The sequence below is a fragment of the Electrophorus electricus genome, chromosome 8, assembly GCF_013358815.1.
Source record: "Electrophorus electricus isolate fEleEle1 chromosome 8, fEleEle1.pri, whole genome shotgun sequence".
NCBI lineage: Eukaryota > Metazoa > Chordata > Actinopteri > Gymnotiformes > Gymnotidae > Electrophorus > Electrophorus electricus.
The window spans coordinates 7,107,285-7,129,690 of NC_049542.1; the positions used below are offsets into that span (position 1 = coordinate 7,107,285).

General features: G+C 38.3%; 1 protein-coding gene across 1 annotated transcript; it reads left to right on the forward strand.

The window, feature by feature from the left end:
• Window positions 1-1,105: 1,105 nt before the first annotated feature.
• LOC118241856 (cyclin-dependent kinase 5 activator 1-like) lies at window positions 1,106-1,958 on the forward strand. Its single transcript, XM_035529167.1, has 2 exons — window positions 1,106-1,315; window positions 1,434-1,958. Exons 1-2 carry the CDS (start codon window positions 1,106-1,108, stop codon window positions 1,956-1,958), a joined length of 735 nt encoding a protein of 244 aa, XP_035385060.1.
• Window positions 1,959-22,406: the final 20,448 nt, after the last annotated feature.

The window sequence follows — 22,406 nt, forward strand, 5'->3', positions numbered from 1 at the left end:
AAACTCTTGTTTCCCCCTCAGACAGTCTCCGGAGGGTCCCTCAAAAGCATGTTTATATTTAAGTTGCAATAAAGGACAGGACCAGCTATTCTCTTCAACTAATTCTGGAGTCTGCATCTTTATTTTCTATTGAAATATTTAATCTTAAAACTATCTAATTGGGGATGGGTTTTCTGAACATACAGGCATCTGTGATGGTAATCCCTTAATATTAGAGGGGTAAAGTTATATTATCAGATAACTAACTAGATTGCTAGTTTTCTGTCTCTGCCATGGTCGATTGTACTTTCATCAGTAGGCAAGGTAACCCGGGTGCACTAGCGAGTTTTCCGTCATATCTGCCATTGCTTCTACAAATACAACGCAGCAAGTCCATTATTTTAGATCTGGTGTCTCACAGCAAGCTGGCAACAATTAGTTGGTTAAAAAATTATAGTAAATAAAGAAAATAAAACACTAACATGATAGTCAAGCTAGGTTCATTCGCAAAGCTAGCTAGCTAACGATAACTCAACAGAAAAATTAAAGTTCAGTGTCAGTCAATTTAGCCAAAGAGGAACAGATTTTGTCGCATTTTGTGACTGGCTCTTTAGACATTAATGTGGCAGACTACCTGAACGTCAGCCCTCATTTGTTCTGTTAGTTCAACCCTTTTAACAAGTGCCGTCAAACAAGAGAATGGGTGCATTTTAAAGTGGTCAGCATTGCTATCCATTGGAGCCTGCTGTTTGATTAGAAAACCAGCACACACATTTTCATGTATGACATATTTAACATATTTGTCCCAAAGGCATTGATCCACGGAATGCAAGGATCAGCATCGCATGTTCTAAACTATGCTTACTCCTTGCTCCACTGGAACGTTTAAGTGCGCGCATGCCGGTAAAGGGGAAAAGACAGCGTGTGGATTGCGTTTGGGGTGACTGTTACATAACATCTGTAGCCAGTGTTGAATACATAATGGAATTTAAATGGAATTTAATTAAATGGAATTTAATAAGCCATGGATGTAATAATATCGATATACCGTTTTTCTCCGCAAATACTAATTCCACCTTACTCTCTTCTGTTCACATTCCACTTGATCCGAAATAGTCCATACAATATGGGTAGTGCATTGTCCATACCAATCTGTGTTAAGGATTATGGCGTCTTGGATTTGACAGCATCTCAGATAGAAAAGAAAAAGAAGACCAGAGTCAAGAAATGCCAGTTCTTTACCCTGCTCTTCCGAGGACATTCTGGCAAAGCTCTGTCACCCAAGACAAAGCGGTCCATGAAGCTTGCCTCTGGCGATGGCCTGGATGGAGTTACTGTGAGTACCGTTATCAACCAACATGAGGACAAAAGACAGGAAGGTGTTGAGCCCACTGTTATCACTCATAATCCGGTTCCAGTTGTGAACTGTCTTTAGTGATGTTTCTTTAACCCAGTCCGCCACTGCGAGTAAGCCTGAAAGGCTGGGCCAGGCCAGCACTGAAAGCATGCCTAGACTGCTCATGCAGTCCTCCACCAGCGAGCTGCTCACATGCCTGGGTGCGTTCTTGTGCCGGCGTTGCTGCCTGCTGAAGGACCTGACTGCTGACGAGCCCGTGCAGTGGCTGCGCATTGTGGACCGCTACGTGACACTGACAGAATGGCAGGAGCAAAGCTTCCTCATTCCAGGCACCGTGGTCTTTCTCTTCATGCTGTGCCGTGACATCATTTCAGCTGAGGTGGCCACCAAGGAGGAGCTGCAGGCCGTGCTGCTCACATGCTTGTATGTGTCTTGCTCCTACATGTGTGAGGAGATCAGCTACCCAGCCAAAGCTTTCCTGGTGGAGGAAAACAAAGGGGCCTTCTGGGCCCGATCCCTGGACATTGCTAACCGCATGAGTGGCAAGATGCTGCAGATTAACAATGACCCGCAGTATTTTTGGCAGGTCTTCACTGACCTGAAGAACATGATGCTTCATTAAAGGATTAAAGAATAAAATATTTTATTAATTAAACATTTTGTTAAAATTTAATTTAATTTTAGTTATAAAAAAAAACCACATAACTGCAAAGTCAGTTGTTATAATGTGTGATGTAATTTCTCCCCACCTAGCGTTATTACATCTCCTAATCTTACCAAAAATGTGCCACTTGATTTAGTTATGTTAACTTGATATCAAAGATGTCAAAAGCAGCTATTAATGTCAGCTGATGCTTGTTGGCATAAGCATTTATAAATGTTCAAGTATGTTTATGTCAATTGTCATTAAGGGCTTATGTGGGAGTCATCTAGCACTCTGAACAGTGCCCTTCAGTAATGTTACCCAAATTTCTTATCTGCACCATCAAATGAGCTCCACTAGACCTAATCTGCCATATGACAGCACTCAAACACTGCCAGTTTGAAGTGGTTCTGCTGTGCCCCACAACTCTAGATATGTCTCCCTATTCTGAGGGAAAACATTTATTTTCACAAAATGAATTCTATACTCAGCTCAGCAGTGAGAATACTGTGAAGTAAGAACTGAAGCCTGAACCAGGCCTAAAAGCTATTTAACTTTGTGGCTCAAGGTGAAGATGCACTGACATGCAAAACAGCTCTCTGATGTATTGTGGTTGGGTGGAATGAGTCTTTGATAACTAAGATTGTAACTAAGATTGAAACTGCTCACTGCACTACAACAAGTACACAAGGTGTAATGAACTTGCTATGAGAATGATCTCAGTAAGTAACTCAACAAGGATAGGCTCATCATGATGCATTAGCTAACATTCGGCACTCATACACAAGGGTGAATGTTCAATTTTCATTCAAGCATCTCATGGTCACAGTCTGTAGTGTGTACAAAAGGAATCTAAAGGAAAGGTGTGAGCAAGTACATCTTCCACTGATAAGAGATGTAAATTAAGACTCGAATTGTAACGTTAGAAAAAAGATGTACAGTTCTATCAATTTATTTAAGATGCCACACCTTAAACATTTAAAGTTATTGTTATTTACAGTAAATTTATTATAATGCAAAATAATTTTAAAATGTTATTACAATGACATCTCATGAACTATTACACAATTATTTTACAAGGGACAGACTGATTGACTAAATTTAAAATTAAGAAAAGCTTAAACAAATTTTAAACAATACAGAAACTCTACATATAGAATATAAAAAGTTAATAACAACAATCACAATAATAATAAGAATAATAGTAATAATACAAACAAGGATGACAATAACAGTCACAATAATAATAATAAAGTCAGTGTCTTCGGCTTTTCTTCTTAGGCTGTTCAGGCATGGGTTCTCCACTCATGTCCACTTCAAAGTGCGGCACGAAGCTGTTGAAAATTGGAGTAGAGAAGCTCTCAGTCACGTCGAACTGTCCATCAGGCTTCACTTCCTCTCGCAGAGTCGGACAGAAGAGCGCTTCCCACAGGCGCTGCTTGATCCTGCGGCCCAGTACAAGGCTGTAGGGCTTGGCCTGTCTGGAGGGACTTCAAGTTCAAGTTCAAGTTCAAGAGGTTTTATTGTCATTTCAGCTATATACAAGTACACAACAAAAACGAGACAATGTTCCTCCAGGACCATGGTGCAACCTGAAAACTACAGTGCAACAGACAACATGCTACACAAGTGCAAACAGTCCAATATAGTGCAAAATGTCATTAAATAAACATTAAATAAACAATAATCACTACAGGACAGGACAAATACAAAATAGAAAATGAGTAGACAGTGCAATTTAGTACAGTACACAGTACTGGGCATATGTAAAGCGAGTTGTGCATAGCAATCAGTGATATGCTACCCTGAACATAGCAGTCACCGGTAGCAGCCAGAACAGTTCAGAGTACAGTGCTGGTTTAGTACAGTACTCTAGCAGCAAGTAGGATAATGTGCAAGACTGCAACAGGAGTGCATAGTTTATTTGTGTGACGTTTGACTTCAGCACTAGTCCAATGCAAAACAATGTGTGAGTGTGTGTATAGATATGTATATATGTATGTATGTATGTAGGTATGTACGTGTGTGTGTGTGTGTGTGTGTGTGTGTGTGTGTGTGTGTGTGTGTGTGTGTGTGTGTGAGTGACTGTCTATAAGCATGTATAAAAGTGCCCATTTTGGAATCTGAATTGGAATTGGAGTTAGCCAGAGTTCAGGAGTCTAATGGCTTCTGGGAAGAAGCTGTTGCACAGTCTGGAGGTGCGGGACTGGATGCTGCGGTACCTTCTTCCAGATGGCAAAAGGGTGAACAGTTCATGTGAGGGGTGTGTGGGGTCTTTCACAATGTTGGTGGCTTTCCGGATGCAGCGTGTTAGGTAGATGTTCGTGATGGAGGGAAGAGAGACCTCAATGATCTTCTCAGCTGTTCTCACTATTCTTTGGAGGGTCTTGCGGTCAAAGGTGGTGCAGTTCCCAAACCAGGTAATGATGCAGCTGCTTTTGGCCAATGTTTTTTTTAAAAAGAGATAAGGAGATACCAGAACAAAATAGAAAAGCAAATAATAGAGGAAGATGGCATGGGATGGAGGGATGGAGGGATGATAAAAGACAGGGGTAGCAACGGATAATTTATTCTATTCCCTCAGCTATTTAACTAATTCTGAAGTCTGCATTTTTATTTTCTATTTGAATGTTAACTTCACGACTAGCTGATTGGGGATTTAGGAATGACACTAGCGTTGATTTTGATTCTAGCCACAGTTCTAGTAATAAGCAGAGTTACAACTCTGCATGCAAAGTCACTGAACTTTTGACTGTTAATTCTGTAGTAAGCATAATGCAAAAAATACAACAACATATTTTGTTGTGATTGAAAAACTTACATGTCCTAAATGCATGTGTCGTAAATACATTGACATTAGTATTTTTAATTAATTTCTAACATTCGGAGACATTCAGAGGTGTTTCTATTAGGCCCAGAGTCAGCTAGGTCCCCACTCTCTAATTACTCAATGAACCTCAATGGTCTCCCAATCACATCTTATCTAACGGTTAAAGATCTTGGAGTTATGGATCCCACCCTCTCGTTCGAAGCTCACGTAAATAAATAATGTTTCTAGGACCGCCTTTCTCCATTTTTAAATTGACTTTATTAAGAAAATTCAATTCAATTCAATACAAACACTCCATCACAAAAACCTCACAAACAATATCTACCAGAGGACACAGACTACCTTCACTCTATACATTAATAATTAACAACACAATTTACATCTGTAAATTAGGTATACATCATCCATTTATATGTCCAAAAGAGTCCAGGGAATTTTTCCTCTCATATCAAACGTCTTCAACCTTTTTAACTCACACACAATCTGTTTAAAAACTATTTCTGCAGGTATTATACATTGCTCAATAATCATCTTACATCGTGTTTTCCAAATCTTCGAATTTGTCACACAAACAATCATCCAACAAAGGTCCTTCACATTCTCAGTCAAATTCTCATTAAACACTCCATACCTAATACTTTTCCTGTTACGATCCCATTTAAACCCGATACCTTTCATTTTCTCCCAAATTTCAATAGTCCTTGTGCACTGCAGTAATAAATGTTCTATCGTTTCATCGGCTATGCAATTATACATCGGACATTCCTTTGTTGTAACAAAACAACTCCATTTGACAATACATCGTACAGGCAGTCTTCCAACAGATATAAGCCATGCAGTATCTCGAACATTTTCCGAGATACTTTTAGACTGCACATTTTTAACACAGGTTTCACATTCTGTCACTGTCAGACCCTTATAATTGACATTCCCCCAAAATCACAGTCTTGTATTGTTTTATCTATCATTTTATTTGGGGACTTATTCCAATCAATATTAAGCTGCCTATATTTAAACAAAAAATCTCCATATACTAATTTAAAATAAGGAGCATGTTTCCTTGACTTGCCTCTTTTCTTTCCACTGATTTACATCTCCTACCCAAATTGCTTTCCGAAATATAGCTTTCGTTACATTTTTGCAAAAGGCATTTTCTAATTTCCGAGTTAACTCAACTCCCTCTAATCCGCCTTTATTTTTCGACTTGTACATAATTTCCCATTTTGTCACTTCTCTGTTATTTCCCCAAATAAAACGAACACACATTTTATTCAACCTCTTAATACATTTCTCAGTCAAAAACAACAAAAACCGTAGTCAAAAACAACAATTTCGACAAAACAAAGGTCTTAACCTCCTGTTTTCTAGTCTTATAGTTTGACACCCTCCATTTTCCCAATTCTAGTTTAATTTCACACTCCTTCTTCTCCCAATTCCATTCGCTACATCTACCATTTACTACCATCAAACCTAATATTTTAATTTCATTTTTTATTTCTACATCTATTGGTACAGGTTGCCCATCTCCTATCCATACCCCTTCACTTTTACTTTCATTTAATTTCGCTCCAGCCACAACTTCATACATTTCAAAGTGTCTCTTAACTATATGAAACTCATTTTGATTCTTGACATAAGCCATCACATCATCTGCGTACGCAGATATTTTCCATCTTTCCATAACTAACATTTGAACACCTTGTAATTGCTGATCATTTTTAATTTTATATAATAGTGGGCTAATAGCGATGACATATAATGCAGCACTCAATGGGCATCCTTGTTTAACCCCTCTATGTATTTCAAAATCTTCAGTTAACACACCATTAACATTAATTTGTACTTTTGATTTACTATACAATAATTTAATCATATTTACAAACCTCTCTGGAAAACCATAATGTTCCAATGTACACCATAAGTAGTCTCTAGAAATATAATCGAAGGCCTTTTTCTGATCCAGTCCTATTATATAAAAATCCCTCTCAGACCCTTCAGTAACCAAACTCCTTATTACTCCTAAACTATCCCACATGTATCTTCCTCTTATCGCACATATCTGTTCCAACTCTATGATATCATTCAATATTTCTGACATCCTATTAACAATTATTTTTGCACAAATTTTGTACTCCAAGTTCAATAGGGTTAACCTGTCTCCAATTATCCAACTTACAAGGATCTCCTTTTTTATATATTAATGATATCACACTATGATAAAATGAATCATGCAATTGCCCCCCATCTAATGCTTCATTAAAAACATCAGCTAGAAGATCAGCAATTTCACTAACGCACACCTTATGAAATTTAGCAGGTAAACCATGGGCTCCTGGAGTCTTGCGTATGTTTAATTCCTCTATTGCTCTGATAACTTCTTTTTTCCTAATTAATTCTTCCAACTCCTGCAGCTCCTCCCCTTGAATTCTAAAATAATCACCTGGAATGTAAACCTAGCCGAGGTCCACAACGAGGTGCAATTTGTAAAAGGACTTTTTTTTTTCTCTCAGAGATAGAAATCTGGAGCCATTACAGGAATGATGTGTGTGTGTGTGCGTGTGTGTGTGTATGTATGTATGTATGTGTAAATATATATATATATATATATATATATATATATATATATATATATATATATATATATATATATATATATATATATGGTTATGTGCAAGTACATGTATGTTGGATTGTATATGTACATGTATTAGAGTGTGATATTTATTGTTTATGGATTCGCTCTGTATAGATTTTATCAAAGGTGTCCAGTCTAGATTATTGGTTCTGTTATTGATTAATTCTGAGAATTATTCTATTGATATATAGTCTATCAATAGATTTTTCTATTGGGTGACACTAATATTATTTTTTGTTTTCCAGTTCATGAGTATGTTTTTTTTTGTTTGTTGTTTTTTTGCAATAATATTTTTATTATATCAATATAATAATGTTATACATAGTATCCTGTCATATTGGTTGATGATATGTCTCCTAGGAGACATAAAGATGGTGTTGGATGGATATGGTTATTTAAAGCATGGGATATGTCGGTGATGACGACTTGCCAAAATTGCTTGATAGGTGTGCTCTGCCATGTGGCGTGAATGTAATCGTCAGCTGTGTTTTGAGTAAAGTATGTACAGATTGCTGAGCTTGTGAAACCAATTTTAAACATCCAATGTGTAGTATAATGTACTCTGTATTATTTTGTACTGAATGCATTGTAGGTTAGCGTTGCTGTCATGTGGTAATGATTATTACACATTTTAATCCAAATTGCGGCGTCGGGGACTAGTAATAAATCTTCCTCCCATTGTCTCGATGGGAGGGTAACTGTGAGATTTGATTTCACTATTATTTTGTATATCTTAGATAATAGGTTTTTTGTATTAAGAATGTTTGTTTATAAATTCTGATATGGATGTAGGTATCGGAATTGATTTTTGAACACATAGGTGATCTTAGCTGATGTTATTGTAGGAACTGGGTGCTCTTTATACCGTATTTTGGGGCTAGTTGTGGGCGTGACATGAAAGAAGTCTTATGATAAATATGTTTAAGGTGTGTAATGCCCTTTTCTATCCAAGATGTAAAGTTTAATATTTTTGTTCATGGTAAAGTCTGGATTGTTCAGGAATGATGTGTGTGTGTGTGCGTGTGTGTGTGTATGTATGTATGTATGTGTAAATATATATATATATATATATATATATATATATATATATATATATATATATATATATATATATATATATATATATGGTTATGTGCAAGTACATGTATGTTGGATTGTATATGTACATGTATTAGAGTGTGATATTTATTGTTTATGGATTCGCTCTGTATGGATTTTATCAAAGGTGTCCAGTCTAGATTATTGGTTCTGTTATTGATTAATTCTGAGAATTATTCTATTGATATATAGTCTATCAATAGATTTTTCTATTGGGTGACACTAACATTATTTTTTGTTTTCCAGTTCATGAGTATGTTTTTTTTTGTTTGTTGTTTTTTTGCAATAATATTTTTATTATATCAATATAATAATGTTATACATAGTATCCTGTCATATTGGTTGATGATATGTCTCCTAGGAGACATAAAGATGGTGTTGGATGGATATGGTTATTTAAAGCATGGGATATGTTGGTGATGACGACTTGCCAAAATTGCTTGATAGGTGTGCTCTGCCATGTGGCGTGAATGTAATCGTCAGCTGTGTTTTGAGTAAAGTATGTACAGATTGCTGAGCTTGTGAAACCAATTTTAAACATCCAATGTGTAGTATAATGTACTCTGTATTATTTTGTACTGAATGCATTGTAGGTTAGTGTTGCTGTCATGTGGTAATGATTATTACACATTTTAATCCAAATTGCGGCGTCGGGGACTGGTAATAAATCTTCCTCCCATTGTCTCGATGGGAGAGTAACTGTGAGATTTGATTTCACTATTATTTTGTATATCTTAGATAATAGGTTTTTTGTATTAAGAATGTTTGTTTATAAATTCTGATATGGATGTAGGTATCGGGATTGATTTTTGAACACATAGGTGATCTTAGCTGATGTTATTGTAGGAACTGGGTGCTCTTTATACCGTATTTTGGGGCTAGTTGTGGGCGTGACATGAAAGAAGTCTTATGATAAATATGTTTAAGGTGTGTAATGCCCTTTTCTATCCAAGATGTAAAGTTTAATATTTTTGTTCATGGTAAAGTCTGGATTGTTCCAAATGGGAGAATGAATAGTTTGTGTGAGTGTGGAGTTTGATATCTTGTGGAATTTCCACCAGACTGTTAGTGTCATGGCCACCTTCAAACTGTTGAAACATGGATATTTTTGAATATGAGTCTGGGCACATTTGAAACACCTGCCGCAAACATTACTGACATTATATCTTGTTTATGTGATTGGCTGTGTTTGTCTAGCCACAAGTACTTTTTGATTTATTTATTTTTTAATTTGGCAATTTTATATATAACAGCAACAAATGACATCTTAAGTTTTATGACAAAATGTGCAAACAAGCTGGCCTGAGAGGTGTGTAGCGGGATATGACTCAGTGCATCTCTGGTGCTGCTTTTGATGAGTACAGTGTCATAAGTGTGTCTGTCCAGCAGTGCAAAGATGCGATACAGCTTCTCCCGGAGGTTTTCGATAAATGTGTAGATATGTTAGCATGTAATTTAAAGACAGCTGCCCATCCTCATAGTCTAGGTACATGCCCAAATTCCTGCGCAATTGTGTCAGGGGCAGAGAGGTCTCAGGCTTGGAGCAGGTGTACAACTTCTGGGTGCAAACCCTCACAGTGGGTTTCTCAACTTGCTCAGACTCAACTCTGAATATCGCCATCTGAACAGTCTTAGAGAGGAACGAAAAACACAACACTTTTGATTAAATTGTTCCAGTGTAAATATGGTTATGAAACATGCTTTCAAAATATACTTACATGGAGATGGTGGCCTTACAGGGTAGTGGTGGAACAGTGTGTATAGAAGATTATCTTGTAACAATTCATTCACTATATGAACTGTTTTTTGTGTCCTTATGTTTATAAATGAAAAGTAATAAAAAATGCAAATGATAAATAAATTACATAAAATGTATAAAAGTTCACAAATAAGAAAGTACCTTAGTCTGCACTGTTCTCCAGAGATTCAGTGAACTCATGAAAGTTGGAAGCTATAGAAACACATAGTACAGAATTATAGACTGACTGATGTGTGAGCAGAAAGATCAAAATGATGTCCTCATATCTAAAGCACTCAAAGCATTGATGTTATGTAAATGAACTGTGATCTGATTGGTTCAATTTAAGTAAATAGATTCACCTACTTTGAAGTTCAAGTTTTTATCAAAAGGTCAGAACTAGTTGACTATACTTTGACTGTTCTGTAATAGAAAATGAAAACATTCATATCCAGAGTATTACACGATAGAAATCAATACAGGACTCACCGTTATTGACCGCTAGATGGGGGAAGATATTAATGTATTTTTATTCATCCTTCTCTGGTTCTGAAAAAAAAAGCAAGTCAAAAAGCACGAAACAAGAGGAGCATAAATCTGTGAGGAATGACAGCAAAATGCTCCTTGATAGAGGCAAACAAATCATCCCAGACTTGGAGAAGCTGGAAATTGCACCAATCTTGACCCATTTTGTGATGAATCTGACTCACGAGTATGCTGTTTTTAAACCTTTTCTTCTTCTTCTTCTTCTTCTTCTTCTTCTTCTTCTGCTTTTTCAATTTATCATTTTTATTTTTGGTATACTTCTGAGTGCATGAGATTTTCAGCATAAATATTAATTATATTTCTAAAGAATGCTTTTATTCACATTCTTTTAGGCAGTGGAGATCAATCCACAAAACAATCTCTAGTCCAGTAAGTCATACCACATTGCTTAGACATCAAAATATTTTCAATGGGAATCATATTAATTGTAAATCAAACAACCAAAGCCATTTTGGAGCCATTTTCAATGTTCAGCTTTCTACGTCATCTCTCCTTTCTTTCACAGGAGACAAAGGTCATGATCTCTTATATGTTTTCAGTCATTGTGGACATTGTCACTGAAGTAACTGTGATGGGTCTTCTTCCATCTCTGGAAGAAATTTTAGATGTTGATGTAAGATCAGTGTTGCTTTCAGATTCCAAGAAGGAAACTGCAGATTTTCTGAATGCTTTCCATACCAGATATTGTGAGATAAATCATTCAGTTTCAGTCCCTGTGAAGGAGGGGACAGCTCATATAGACAATCTAAGCAGAGATGTTAGGACTGCAGTTATTGATACACATCGCAGTTGCCTGGATGATCATGAGAGACCAGATTTGGATGAAATTCCACTCTACTTTGGAAGATACAAATTCAGAAGCATTGAGTGAGGTTTTGATAGGACATACTAAGAGTTTGACATCATTATCCTCAGGCGTTCAAGATGATGGTACATCTAGACCTGTAACCTATAGCTGGCTCTCCGGTTTCGGGTATGCTTTAGCGCTTTGATGATGAGATGGAGGAATTTGCTGAACTGTTGCAAGACATCAATCCCCGCATGAAAGGAAGGACGCAGTTTTCGTGCCGTCAGTTAATAAATCCTGTCGTTGAAGAGTTCTTACCTTATGAGATCTGTGATATGGGCATACGAATCTACGTAGACCAGGATGACTTGAAAGCATCACAGGCATCATCAGAGCTATGCACAGATACTATAAACACCTCCTCCGACGTCATGGCAAGCCAGTTTATGGAGTTGGTTGTCCCACCCTCTGTGAAGAAGGCTGAAGAGTCCCCCAGCATACACAATGACTGGGTTCCCTGGTCAGTGTCAATATATATAGCTCTCCATCACTAGAGTCTGAGACGTCTGCTAGGTCACCATGCACAGACCCTGCTCTGGACATTCAGAGCAAAAGCATAAAAGCCCAAAAGGGGAGATTGCATTTCCTATTCCCATTCAGTAAGGTCTCAAAGAACTTAAAGGTAAAATATTTGACTTATTTCTTATTTAGATTTTGTTACATTATTAATTTTTAAAGTAGTGCATATTTGAATTTCATTTCACACTGAATGTGTATATATCACTTTCCATAAATTATATAATTTGTTCTAAATGATATTCTGTTGCATTATTACTGGTTTGTATCTGTACTTTTAGTTATAAATTTATTATGCTCTAATATTTTTGTACTAAATCATTATTTTGTTATTGTTAGAAACTCAAAATGAAAAGCAAGAATGACTCTTTCTCTACTGAGAATCAGCACCCTAACACTGTGGCTGCTGCTGCAACTACAGGTGAGAGTTTATTGCTAGAAACACATATGACAATTTAGTTGTTAGACAGAATATCACAGTTATATACATTTTTAAAAAATCAATAACTTTTTTGTTTTTTGATAGGTAATGAAAATGTTTCCCCCGTCTCGTCGCTTTTCATGAGGATGTTATCGTTCTTTCCAAGGTAACACTCAAATTATTAATAAAGCCTGAAACATCAATTTGCTGAAAATGTGCAAAATTGCTGATTTTTGATTACATTTACATTTAAATTTAGGGCATTTAGCAGAAGCTCTTATCCAGAGCGACTTACAAAAGTGCTTCTAACGCGAGGTAATGCGAGTGCCACAGGGGGAGGGGCAGCATGCACAGACTTCGGCGACTGGGACGTACATTTATTGACATACAAAGACGGAACGATAACGGCACTCACAAGCATTACAAATGTTATTATGAACATGAAACGGTTGACATTAAACAAACATGAACACAGATAACAATAACAAAAACATGTAACATTACCAGGGAACATTAACACGTCCCATCAACACGTTACATCCACAATGACCAACACTCTGCACACTTCGACACGGGATTAAGTAAATACAAACAAACAAGGTGCAGGTGTGGCCACAAACAGATCCTCCCACTACACGTGGCTGGCCCAACCACGTGACTCGCGGGAGGCGAGCGTGACTGTGCTTTGTCATTTACTCATAGAATATCCTAGTACAGTACAGTAGGTTAGAGTGCCACATACCAGTGAACTAGAATACTGTAGAATACAGGGATCAATGCTGATACCTAGAAGTACAAAATACATAAGGTCTGTCTTAAACAATGATAAGTGCAATAAACAATAAGTACTAGAGTTTGTTAAACAACATAAACAATACCCTACAATAAGTACTAATTTAGTTAGTCAATATGGGAGCAATGTCAGTTGTCCTTTAAATAGTCTGCAAATAGATGGGTCTTCAGTCTGCATTGGAAGACTGCAATGGATTCTGCTGTCCGGACAGCAAATGGTAGTTCATTTCACCATCTTGGAGCCAGGACAGAAAATAGTCTCAATGCTTGTCGTCCATGAGACCTGAAGCAAGGTATTTCAAGCCGAGCCGTATTTGAGGTTCGAAGTACTCAAGGTACGGATCGGGCTTTAGCATTGACCTCATGTATGAAGAGGCTGGTCCATTTTCAAGGTTTTAAATCTGATGCGTGCAGCTACTGGGAGCCAATAAAGGAAGCGCAGCAGTGGAGTAACGTGTGAACTTCGGAAGATTGAAGACCAGTTGTGTTGCTGCATTCTGGACAAGTAGAGGTTTGATGGCACTTAGAGGAAGACCAGCAAGTAGCGAGTTGCAAGCTATATATGCTTAAACATGTTTTATTAAGAAATGTTATCAACAATGAAGATATAATTTTTAAAATTGTAACGGTACGTTCCCCTTCCCACTTATCACGTGACGTGGCCGACCAGGTACAGTGGGACTTTACTGTTGTGTTCTCTTGCTGAGTGCCCCCTTGTTTGTTAGCACTCCCCCTTTATGTCACACACCTGTACCTTTTTGTTCATATCATTTATGTCTGTATTTAAACCCCTTTGTTGTGTAGCATGTTGTCGGTCATTGTAGGTGTTAGTGCTGGTATTGGTACCCACAGTTGATGCTTCCTGTTCCTGTTCTGTCTTTTGTACCCGTTATATTTCATATTTTCATATCACGCTGCATTGATTATGTGGGAGTGCCATATCAATTATCATTCATATTTTGTGTAAATAAATGTCTGTCTGTGTGGGGAGAAGTTTGTGCATCCTACTCCTTGCCCGGCAGCACTCGGGCCGTCAATGAATGACGGACCACAACAGTATGCCGAAGTTCCCTGAGCGACAACTGCTCATGGGGGTGTGTTTGTGGCTGAGCCTAAAGGACAGCACCGGGCAATTGTGCGCCAAGTGGAAGCACACTACTCTGGTGTTAGAGAATGTTCCCCTAGACATGTCTACTCCAGAGGCTTCCCTGTTCCCGTTGCCTCAAGCTGCTTTCCAAAACCTTTGATGTAGGAGAGAAGACCTTGACCAGAGCTTGCAGCCACACTGGAAAAGGAGAAAGAGGACACAGCCTACTCCATTCAAGGAGGGAAAACCCTCTGGAATTTCTTGAGGGTGGCCTAGTGCTCCCAGGTTTGGCCCATGGGGAGCAGATTGGCTCTTCTTGGATCACTATGTGGATGGTCTAGTTGTCCAAGCTGGGTGTCCCACTAGTGCTTCCATCATCTCTTCTCTTTCTCTTTCACATGTGGGCTGGGAGTATGTGGCAGGTCCACCCAAAGCCCAAGAGGAGGACTGCCTCATCCATGATGGGCTGTCAATGGTTGGCTTGCGATGTGTGGGCAGAAGCCTGTCCCGGCACGTCTGGACCAAGGTAGGACGTGCCCCTCTGTGTGTCCTACAGGGCCTGGGACTTTCCTCCAGTGCCTGTGCTCCCAGCAGGCACTTTTGTATGTACGCACACAGTGTCTGCAGGCATACCAGCTCGTCTGTCTTTGTGTGCGCACATTGACTGTGGGTGTGCCATGTGGTATGTCTCAGCTGGGTCCCCCCAAGTCTGCATCCGGTCCCGTTGAGGATGCTCCGTTGCTAGTTGACGCTGCTGTCACTAGATCTATTGTGTCTGCATCCTGCTCCTTCCAATGTGGCACTCGAGCTGTTATAAAGATATGAAATATATGAAAAATGAAAAATATGAAAGTGCATGAAATGTACAATTTTCTAGTTAAGATGGTGCTATGAGGTGTTGCATTTTATAAGATAAGACCAGGCATGGCCTAAATTCAATCATACAAGGACCTGATGTTTGGCTGTGACATGACTTTGTAACAAAGCAAGTTGATGGCCGCTCACATTCATAGACATAATATTGATGGTTACATTACAAATACTTAGAGAAGCTTTACAGATCAGAGGACAATATAATTAGTTCATGCCCATGGGTGTGGCCCCTGCAGTGCATGAGCTAAAGAGGTGTCCTTTATGTCAGTGTACAAAACCACGGTCTGTAATCTCCCCATCATCCTATTCAGTGGCCGGAAAATGTTATTAAAATTGTATTTGAAATGGGGACAGATCATGGAAAATAAATGGGCGATTTCTTTTTTTTCTACTTGACCTTAAAGTGATCAATAATGCAGAATTACAGCTTTGTCACAACATATTACTTTCTTATGATCCCATCCTTTTTTCTATCTCTATACATTTTCTAAGAAATAGAGTTGATCTATAATAAATCAAAAATAAAGATATGTATTATAAGTTTATGTCGGTTTAGTGTTTTTTTTTCCTCGGTCAATTATAGTTTTAGGAGTGACAATGACGAGTATGTTACTTGGTGATATATGCTTGGGTCTTTATTTCGCGATGTCTTTGTGACATCACAGTGCAGCCCATACAATATAAAGCCGCGGCAGTTGCTTTTTAAAACACAGACGGCATTTACTCGACGCGTTTGAGTAGATTGATACTTTGTGAGGCAAGGAGGATTTATTCAAACTGACCATGATGAAAAAACTGATGAGCGTAAGTTCACGTTCCTTTGTACTGGCACCTTTAACCCTACCTTATTAGTTTATAGACCAAATTAGTCACTGTGTCGAACTACTCACGTTAGCGAAAGTTTTCCTCGTAAGCCTGCACAGACCAAACTAGCGATGAGGCCACATTTCGGCTATATCTGGTAATTACAAGTTGCTTCATTACAGTTAGCAGAATTTGCGAATGAGAATCTGTAAATTATTTATCCAAAATTATCATTATGTGGTAAGCTACACTGGCCTTCACATAAGAAACTTGGTAGTGTCCGTAATGCCGTAATTCTGTCTTGAGGGCGGAGTCCGGTGTTTATATGAGGAATATGTCCTGCATGATAAGTACCATCGTGTGATAGCAGTAGGTTAGCATCCTAACCCTATTTGGTCATGGTGGGACAGTTCTCTAAAGTTGCTTTGTAGCAACATCTGTTTTATACCCGAGACACAAAAATGTAATTGGAGGGGTCATGTGGGTCGTAACTGGAGGAACAGGTTAATTTACTACTAACATTATCCAGTTACTTTATTTTACGGACACTTATTGGTTTTTAGATGCAAAACCAATAACACACAGGTCAGGACTATAAGGATTTTAAAAAATCTGAGCTCTTTAAATAGGATCAAATATATAGAAATGTGCTGGGAATCGTCTCCGTATGCGAACTATCAGCGAACTATCTCCGTATGCGAACTATCCGCCTTTAAAAATAGGGGCAACGCTACAAAGCGAACAATAAGCCTAAATAACAAATATTGACAAAATATGCATGGTATAAGTACAGTCGAGGCAGAGCAGCTTAATTAAGTATCTTACAAAATGACAAGGTCATAACATACTTCTATTAAAGTAATAAAGTATTTCAATTGTCAATGACCTGAAAGAGAATTCCAGACAGCAAGCATCCCTTTCTCACCCTCTCCTCAATGAGAAGTTCAACATCTGCAGTTTTTTTTTACAAAAGGTGCCCCTAGCTTTTCATATAGCACTGTAAACCAGTCCATCAAACTTCCACCCAGGTCAAAACTATGCATGGAATAGAAGTGAGACCACCATACAATCCAGGTTCTTCTGCTGATTATTATTAAGCAGTCTTCATTACATGCGTTACAGAGGATACAGTAATATCCTCAGTATGTCTGCCTTTATCATATTTGAAAGGACTTTCCCAGGTCTGACTGTTAAAACTGCTAAAGCTTTAGTTTCAATAGTAGTGACTTAAACCCCTTATAAAAGTAGGCTTCAAAAAATCCGGACCTGGTGTTTCCCTGATTGTAAGCTACACCAATCGTTCATTATAATTTCTTTATTTAGCACTTCTTTCTGTTCGTTGCTTAGCTTTGGCAAGTCATACAAAGAATAGCAGGTTAACGCATAGAGTAGCACAAATCTATCTGTTGAAATATCCTCCTCACCTCATCAATGCTGCTTTATATTTTTTGAGTCATGGTTGGGAAGTTCTGGAAAAATTGGTTTTATTGCCCTAGTATCAGCGAACCTCCACATAACACGAAACATCCAGCATGTGCTAACAATGCACAAAGTTGTGGAATCTTTGGGCATTTTCACCCTTGTCCCCAATACCTGAGTCCAGCCTCAGGACTGAATCTGTTTTCATAATGGGGATAAATGATAAATTGTCAAATAAAAAAAAATTATTTTCAAAATTTCACCAAATATTCAGTACTATCACCGTGTAGTGTTTTAACCCTAAATGAAATAAGACATCTTGGCTACATAAAAAAACAGGTGTATTACAGGCACTGGTTACAATTTAAAGCTTAACAAAAAGATGCTTGTAACGCGATGTGGCCCGAGTGCCACAGGGCGAGGGGCAGGACGCACAGACTCCGGCGACTGGGACGTACATTTATTGACATATAAGCAAGGAACGATAACGGCACTCACAAGCATTACAAATGTTATTACGAACATGAAACGGTTGACATTAAATAAACATGAACACAGTTAACAAGAACAAAAACATGTAACATTACCAGGAAACATTAACACGTCCCATCAACACGTTACATCCACAATGACCAACGCTCTGCACACTTCGACACCGGTTTAAGTACATACAAACAAACAAGGTGCAGGTGTGGCCACAAACAGATCCTCCCACTACACGTGGCTGGCCCAAACACGTGACTCGCGGGAGGCGAGCGTGACAGTGCTTTGTCATTTACTCATAGAATAGCCTAGTACAATACAGTAGGTTAGAGTGCCACATACCAGTGAACTAGAATACTGTAGAATACAGGGATCAATGCTGATACCTAGCAGTACAAAATACATAAGGTCTGTCTTAAACAATGATAAGTGCAATAAACAATAAGTACTAGAGTTTGTTAAACAACATAAACAATACCCTACAATAAGTACTAAATTAGTCAGTCAATATGCCAGCAGTGTCAGTTGTCCTTTAAATATTCTGGAAATAGATGGGTCTTCAGTCTGCGTTTGAAGACTGCAAGGGACTCTGCTGTCTGGACAGCAAGTGGGAGTTCATTCCACCATCTTGGAGACAGGACAGAAAATAGTCTCATTGCTTGTCGTCCATGAGACCTGAAGCAAGGTATTTTGAGCCGAGTCATACTTGAGGTTCGACGTGCTCTAGGTACGGATCGGGCTTTGAGCATTGACCTCATGTATGAAGGGGCTGGTCCATTTTTGGCTTTGTAGGCAAGCATCAAGGTTTTAAATCTGATGCGTGCAGCTACTGGGAGCCAATAAAGGAAGCGCAGCAGTGGAGTGACGTGTGAACTTCGGAAGATTGAAGACCAGTTGTGTTGCTGCATTCTGGACAAGTAGAGGTTTGATGGCTCTTAGAGGAAGACCAGCAAGTAGCGAGTTGCAAGCTATATATGCTTACACATGTTTTATTAAGAAATGTTATCAACAAGGAAGGTATAATTTTTAAAATTGTAACGGTACGTTCCCCTTCCCACTTATCACGTGACGCGGCCGACCAGGTGCAGTGGGACTTTACTGTTGTGTTCTCTTGCTGACTGCCCCCTAGTTTGTAACCACTCCCCCTTTATGTCACACACCTGTACCTTTTTGTTCATATCATTTATGTCCGTATTTAAACCCCTTTGTTGTGTAGCATGTTGTCGGTCATTGTAGGTGTTAGTGCTGGTATTGGTACCACAGTTGACGCTTCCTGTGCCCGTTCTGTCTTTTGTACCCGTTATATTTCATATTTTCATATCATGCTGCATTGATAATGTGGGAGTGCCATATCAATTATCATTCATGTTTTGTGTAAATAAATGTCTGTCTGTGTGGGGAGAAGTTTGTGCATACTACTCCTTGCCCGGCGGCACTCGGGCCGTCAATGAATGACGGACCACCACAGGATGCCGAAGTTCCCTGAGCGACAACTGCTCATGGGGGTGTGTTTGTGGCTGAGCCTAAAGGACAGCACCGGGCAATTGTGCGCCAATTGGAAGCACACTACTCTGGTGTTAGAGGATGTTCCCCTAGCCATGTCTACTCCGGAGGCTTCCCTGTTCCCGTTGCCTCAAGCTGCTGTCCAAAAAGCTTTATCATAACAGGTTACTTTCTTATGATCCCATCGTTTTCTATCTCTATACATTTTCTAAGAAATAGAGTTGATCTATAATAAATCAAAACTAAACATATGTATTATAAGTTTATGTCGGTTTAGTGTTTTTTTTTCCTCAGTCAATTATAGTTTTAGGAGTGACAATGACGAGTATTTTACTTGGTGATATATGCTTGGGTCTTTATTTCGCGATGTCTTTGTGACATCACAGTGCAGCCTATATAATATAAAGCCGCGGCAGTTGCTTTTTAAAACCACAGACAGTATTTACTCGTCGCGTTTGAGGAGATTGATACTTTGTGAGGGAAGGAGGATCTATTCAAACTGACCATGATGAAAAAACTGATGAGCGTAAGTTCACGTTCCTTTGTACTGGCACCTTTAACCCTACCTTATTAGTTTATAGACCAAATTAGTCACTGTGTCGAACTACTCACGTTAGCGAAAGTTTTCTCGTAAGTCTGCACAGACCAAACTAGCGATGAGGCCACATTTCGGCTATTTCTGGTAATTACAAGTTGCTTCATTACAGTTAGCAGAATTTGCGAATGAGAATCTGTAAATTATTTATCCAAAATTATCATTATGTGGTAAGCTACACTGGCCTTCACATAAGAAACTTGGTAGTGTCTGTAATGCCGTAATTCTGTCTTGAGGGCGGAGTCCGGTGTTTTTATGAGGAATATGTCCTGCATGATAAGTACCATCGTGTGATAGCAGTAGGTTAGCATCCTAACCCTATTTTGGTCATGGTGGGACAGTTCTCTAAAGTTGCTTTGTAGCAACATCTGTTTTATAAACCGAGACACAAAAATGTAATTGGAGGGGTCATGTGGGTCGTAACTGGAGGAACAGGTTAATTTACTACTAACATTATCCAGTTACTTTATTTTACGGACACTTATCGTTTTAGATGCAAAACCAATAACACACAGGTCAGGACTATAAGGATTTTAAAAAATCTGAGCTCTTTAAATAGGATCAAAAATATATAGAAATGTGCTGGGAATCGTCTCCGTATGCGAACTATCAGTGGACACCGCCCTTTAAAAATAGGGGCAACGCTACAAAGCGAACAATAAGCCTAAATAACAAATATTGACAAAATATGGGGGCTAATATTGAATAGCACAACAATATTGATTCAAGGTTTTTAGCGTTAGGGATATTTGTTAACAGAAAGCAAACCTAAGCAGGCGTGCCACTGATACCGTTAAGAGATCCAATATATACTTGCTCAAATGGTGCAGATGTCCATTTTCTGCATATCTGTATTTTCATCACAGAAAAGATTAGCCAATTACGTGTTTTGCGCATAATTTAGCTAACTTCTCGATTTCTTAACATAGTTGAAAGGACTTGATAATATACATGGTTTTACTTAGAAATCAATATTTAAAAAAATTCTTACATGTCTAATTGATACACATTGCTAATTATCTCACTGTCACTTGTTCAAGCCAGTTTCCAAGGTTGTGACGTCCGATTGACTGGTTTTAAAACCAACTAATATTTGATGTTTGGTTATTAGGATATTATACATTTTAAGAGAAGGCTGCTGTGTAAATTAAGATGGCTGTTCCAGGTCAAAATGGGGAAAGAAAATGTAAGAACAACGTTTTTCTTTGTTCAGTGATGATTAGTTTTTTAGCAAAATTCAATGATAAATCAAAAATGAATTCGACAAATGGAATTTCCGATCCTGGGAAGCAGGCAGATTAGCTTAACTGTAAACAGAACAAGTTGCAGCCTACAAGTGAGTATATTTGATCCAAGGACTACATAATGTATTAAATAACTGCAGTTAATTAATGCAATGCTGTATCATAAAAGGAAACAATGTGGTTAATGATTTCCTCAAATTAGATTATATTTCAGGTTTGTGTCTTGTTTACAGAACTATTAAAACATCAGAGTAAGACAGACAGACTAGTTTAAACAGTATAAAAACCTATATGCGAAAATCAGGCATTTACTGTCAAGGACACACAGTCACTGATGTGAAGCTTCACAATTTTCCTACCTTTTTCGTATGTATACAAAAATACTAATAGTTCCCCTTATGGAGAATTCTGAGAAACTGATGCCACTATAAACACAAATGACCGATATACAAGTCAGGTCCATGGGGCGCTTCAAATGTAAAGCCTCTTGGCATAACATAGTTTACAACTAATTGATTAATCAGTTGCCTGCTGTATTCTTCACGTTCTCTACTACAGATTAACACAGTTCGGCCAGGAGATCAGCTTCCTACTGAGATCCCTGATGTGTCTGCCCCCAGCACGAAAAAGCAAGCAGACAGAAAAGCAAAAAGCAAATGGTTTTCAGTGTGTTTTTGTGTGGTAATAATATATTATACAAATATGTGGATGTGTGACACAGTTATTTACTGATGACAGTATAATTTTATATAAATGAGTTTATTATAGTGACATTTGTTTATGTGCAATCGTTAGTGTCTGCCTCACAGACGCGTAAAGGGAATTTTTGTCTCTGTCTTTCACTACAGCTCTTTGCTGTGCTGGAGTGGAGGAGGCAGTGAGACAGGATCTCAACATGCCTCCCTGTGGCAGAGGAAGTGGAGTAACTTCAACCTCTGGAACTGATTCTGCAGTTCTAACTGTAGAGTAAGTACTCACTCTTCACACATTACCTAT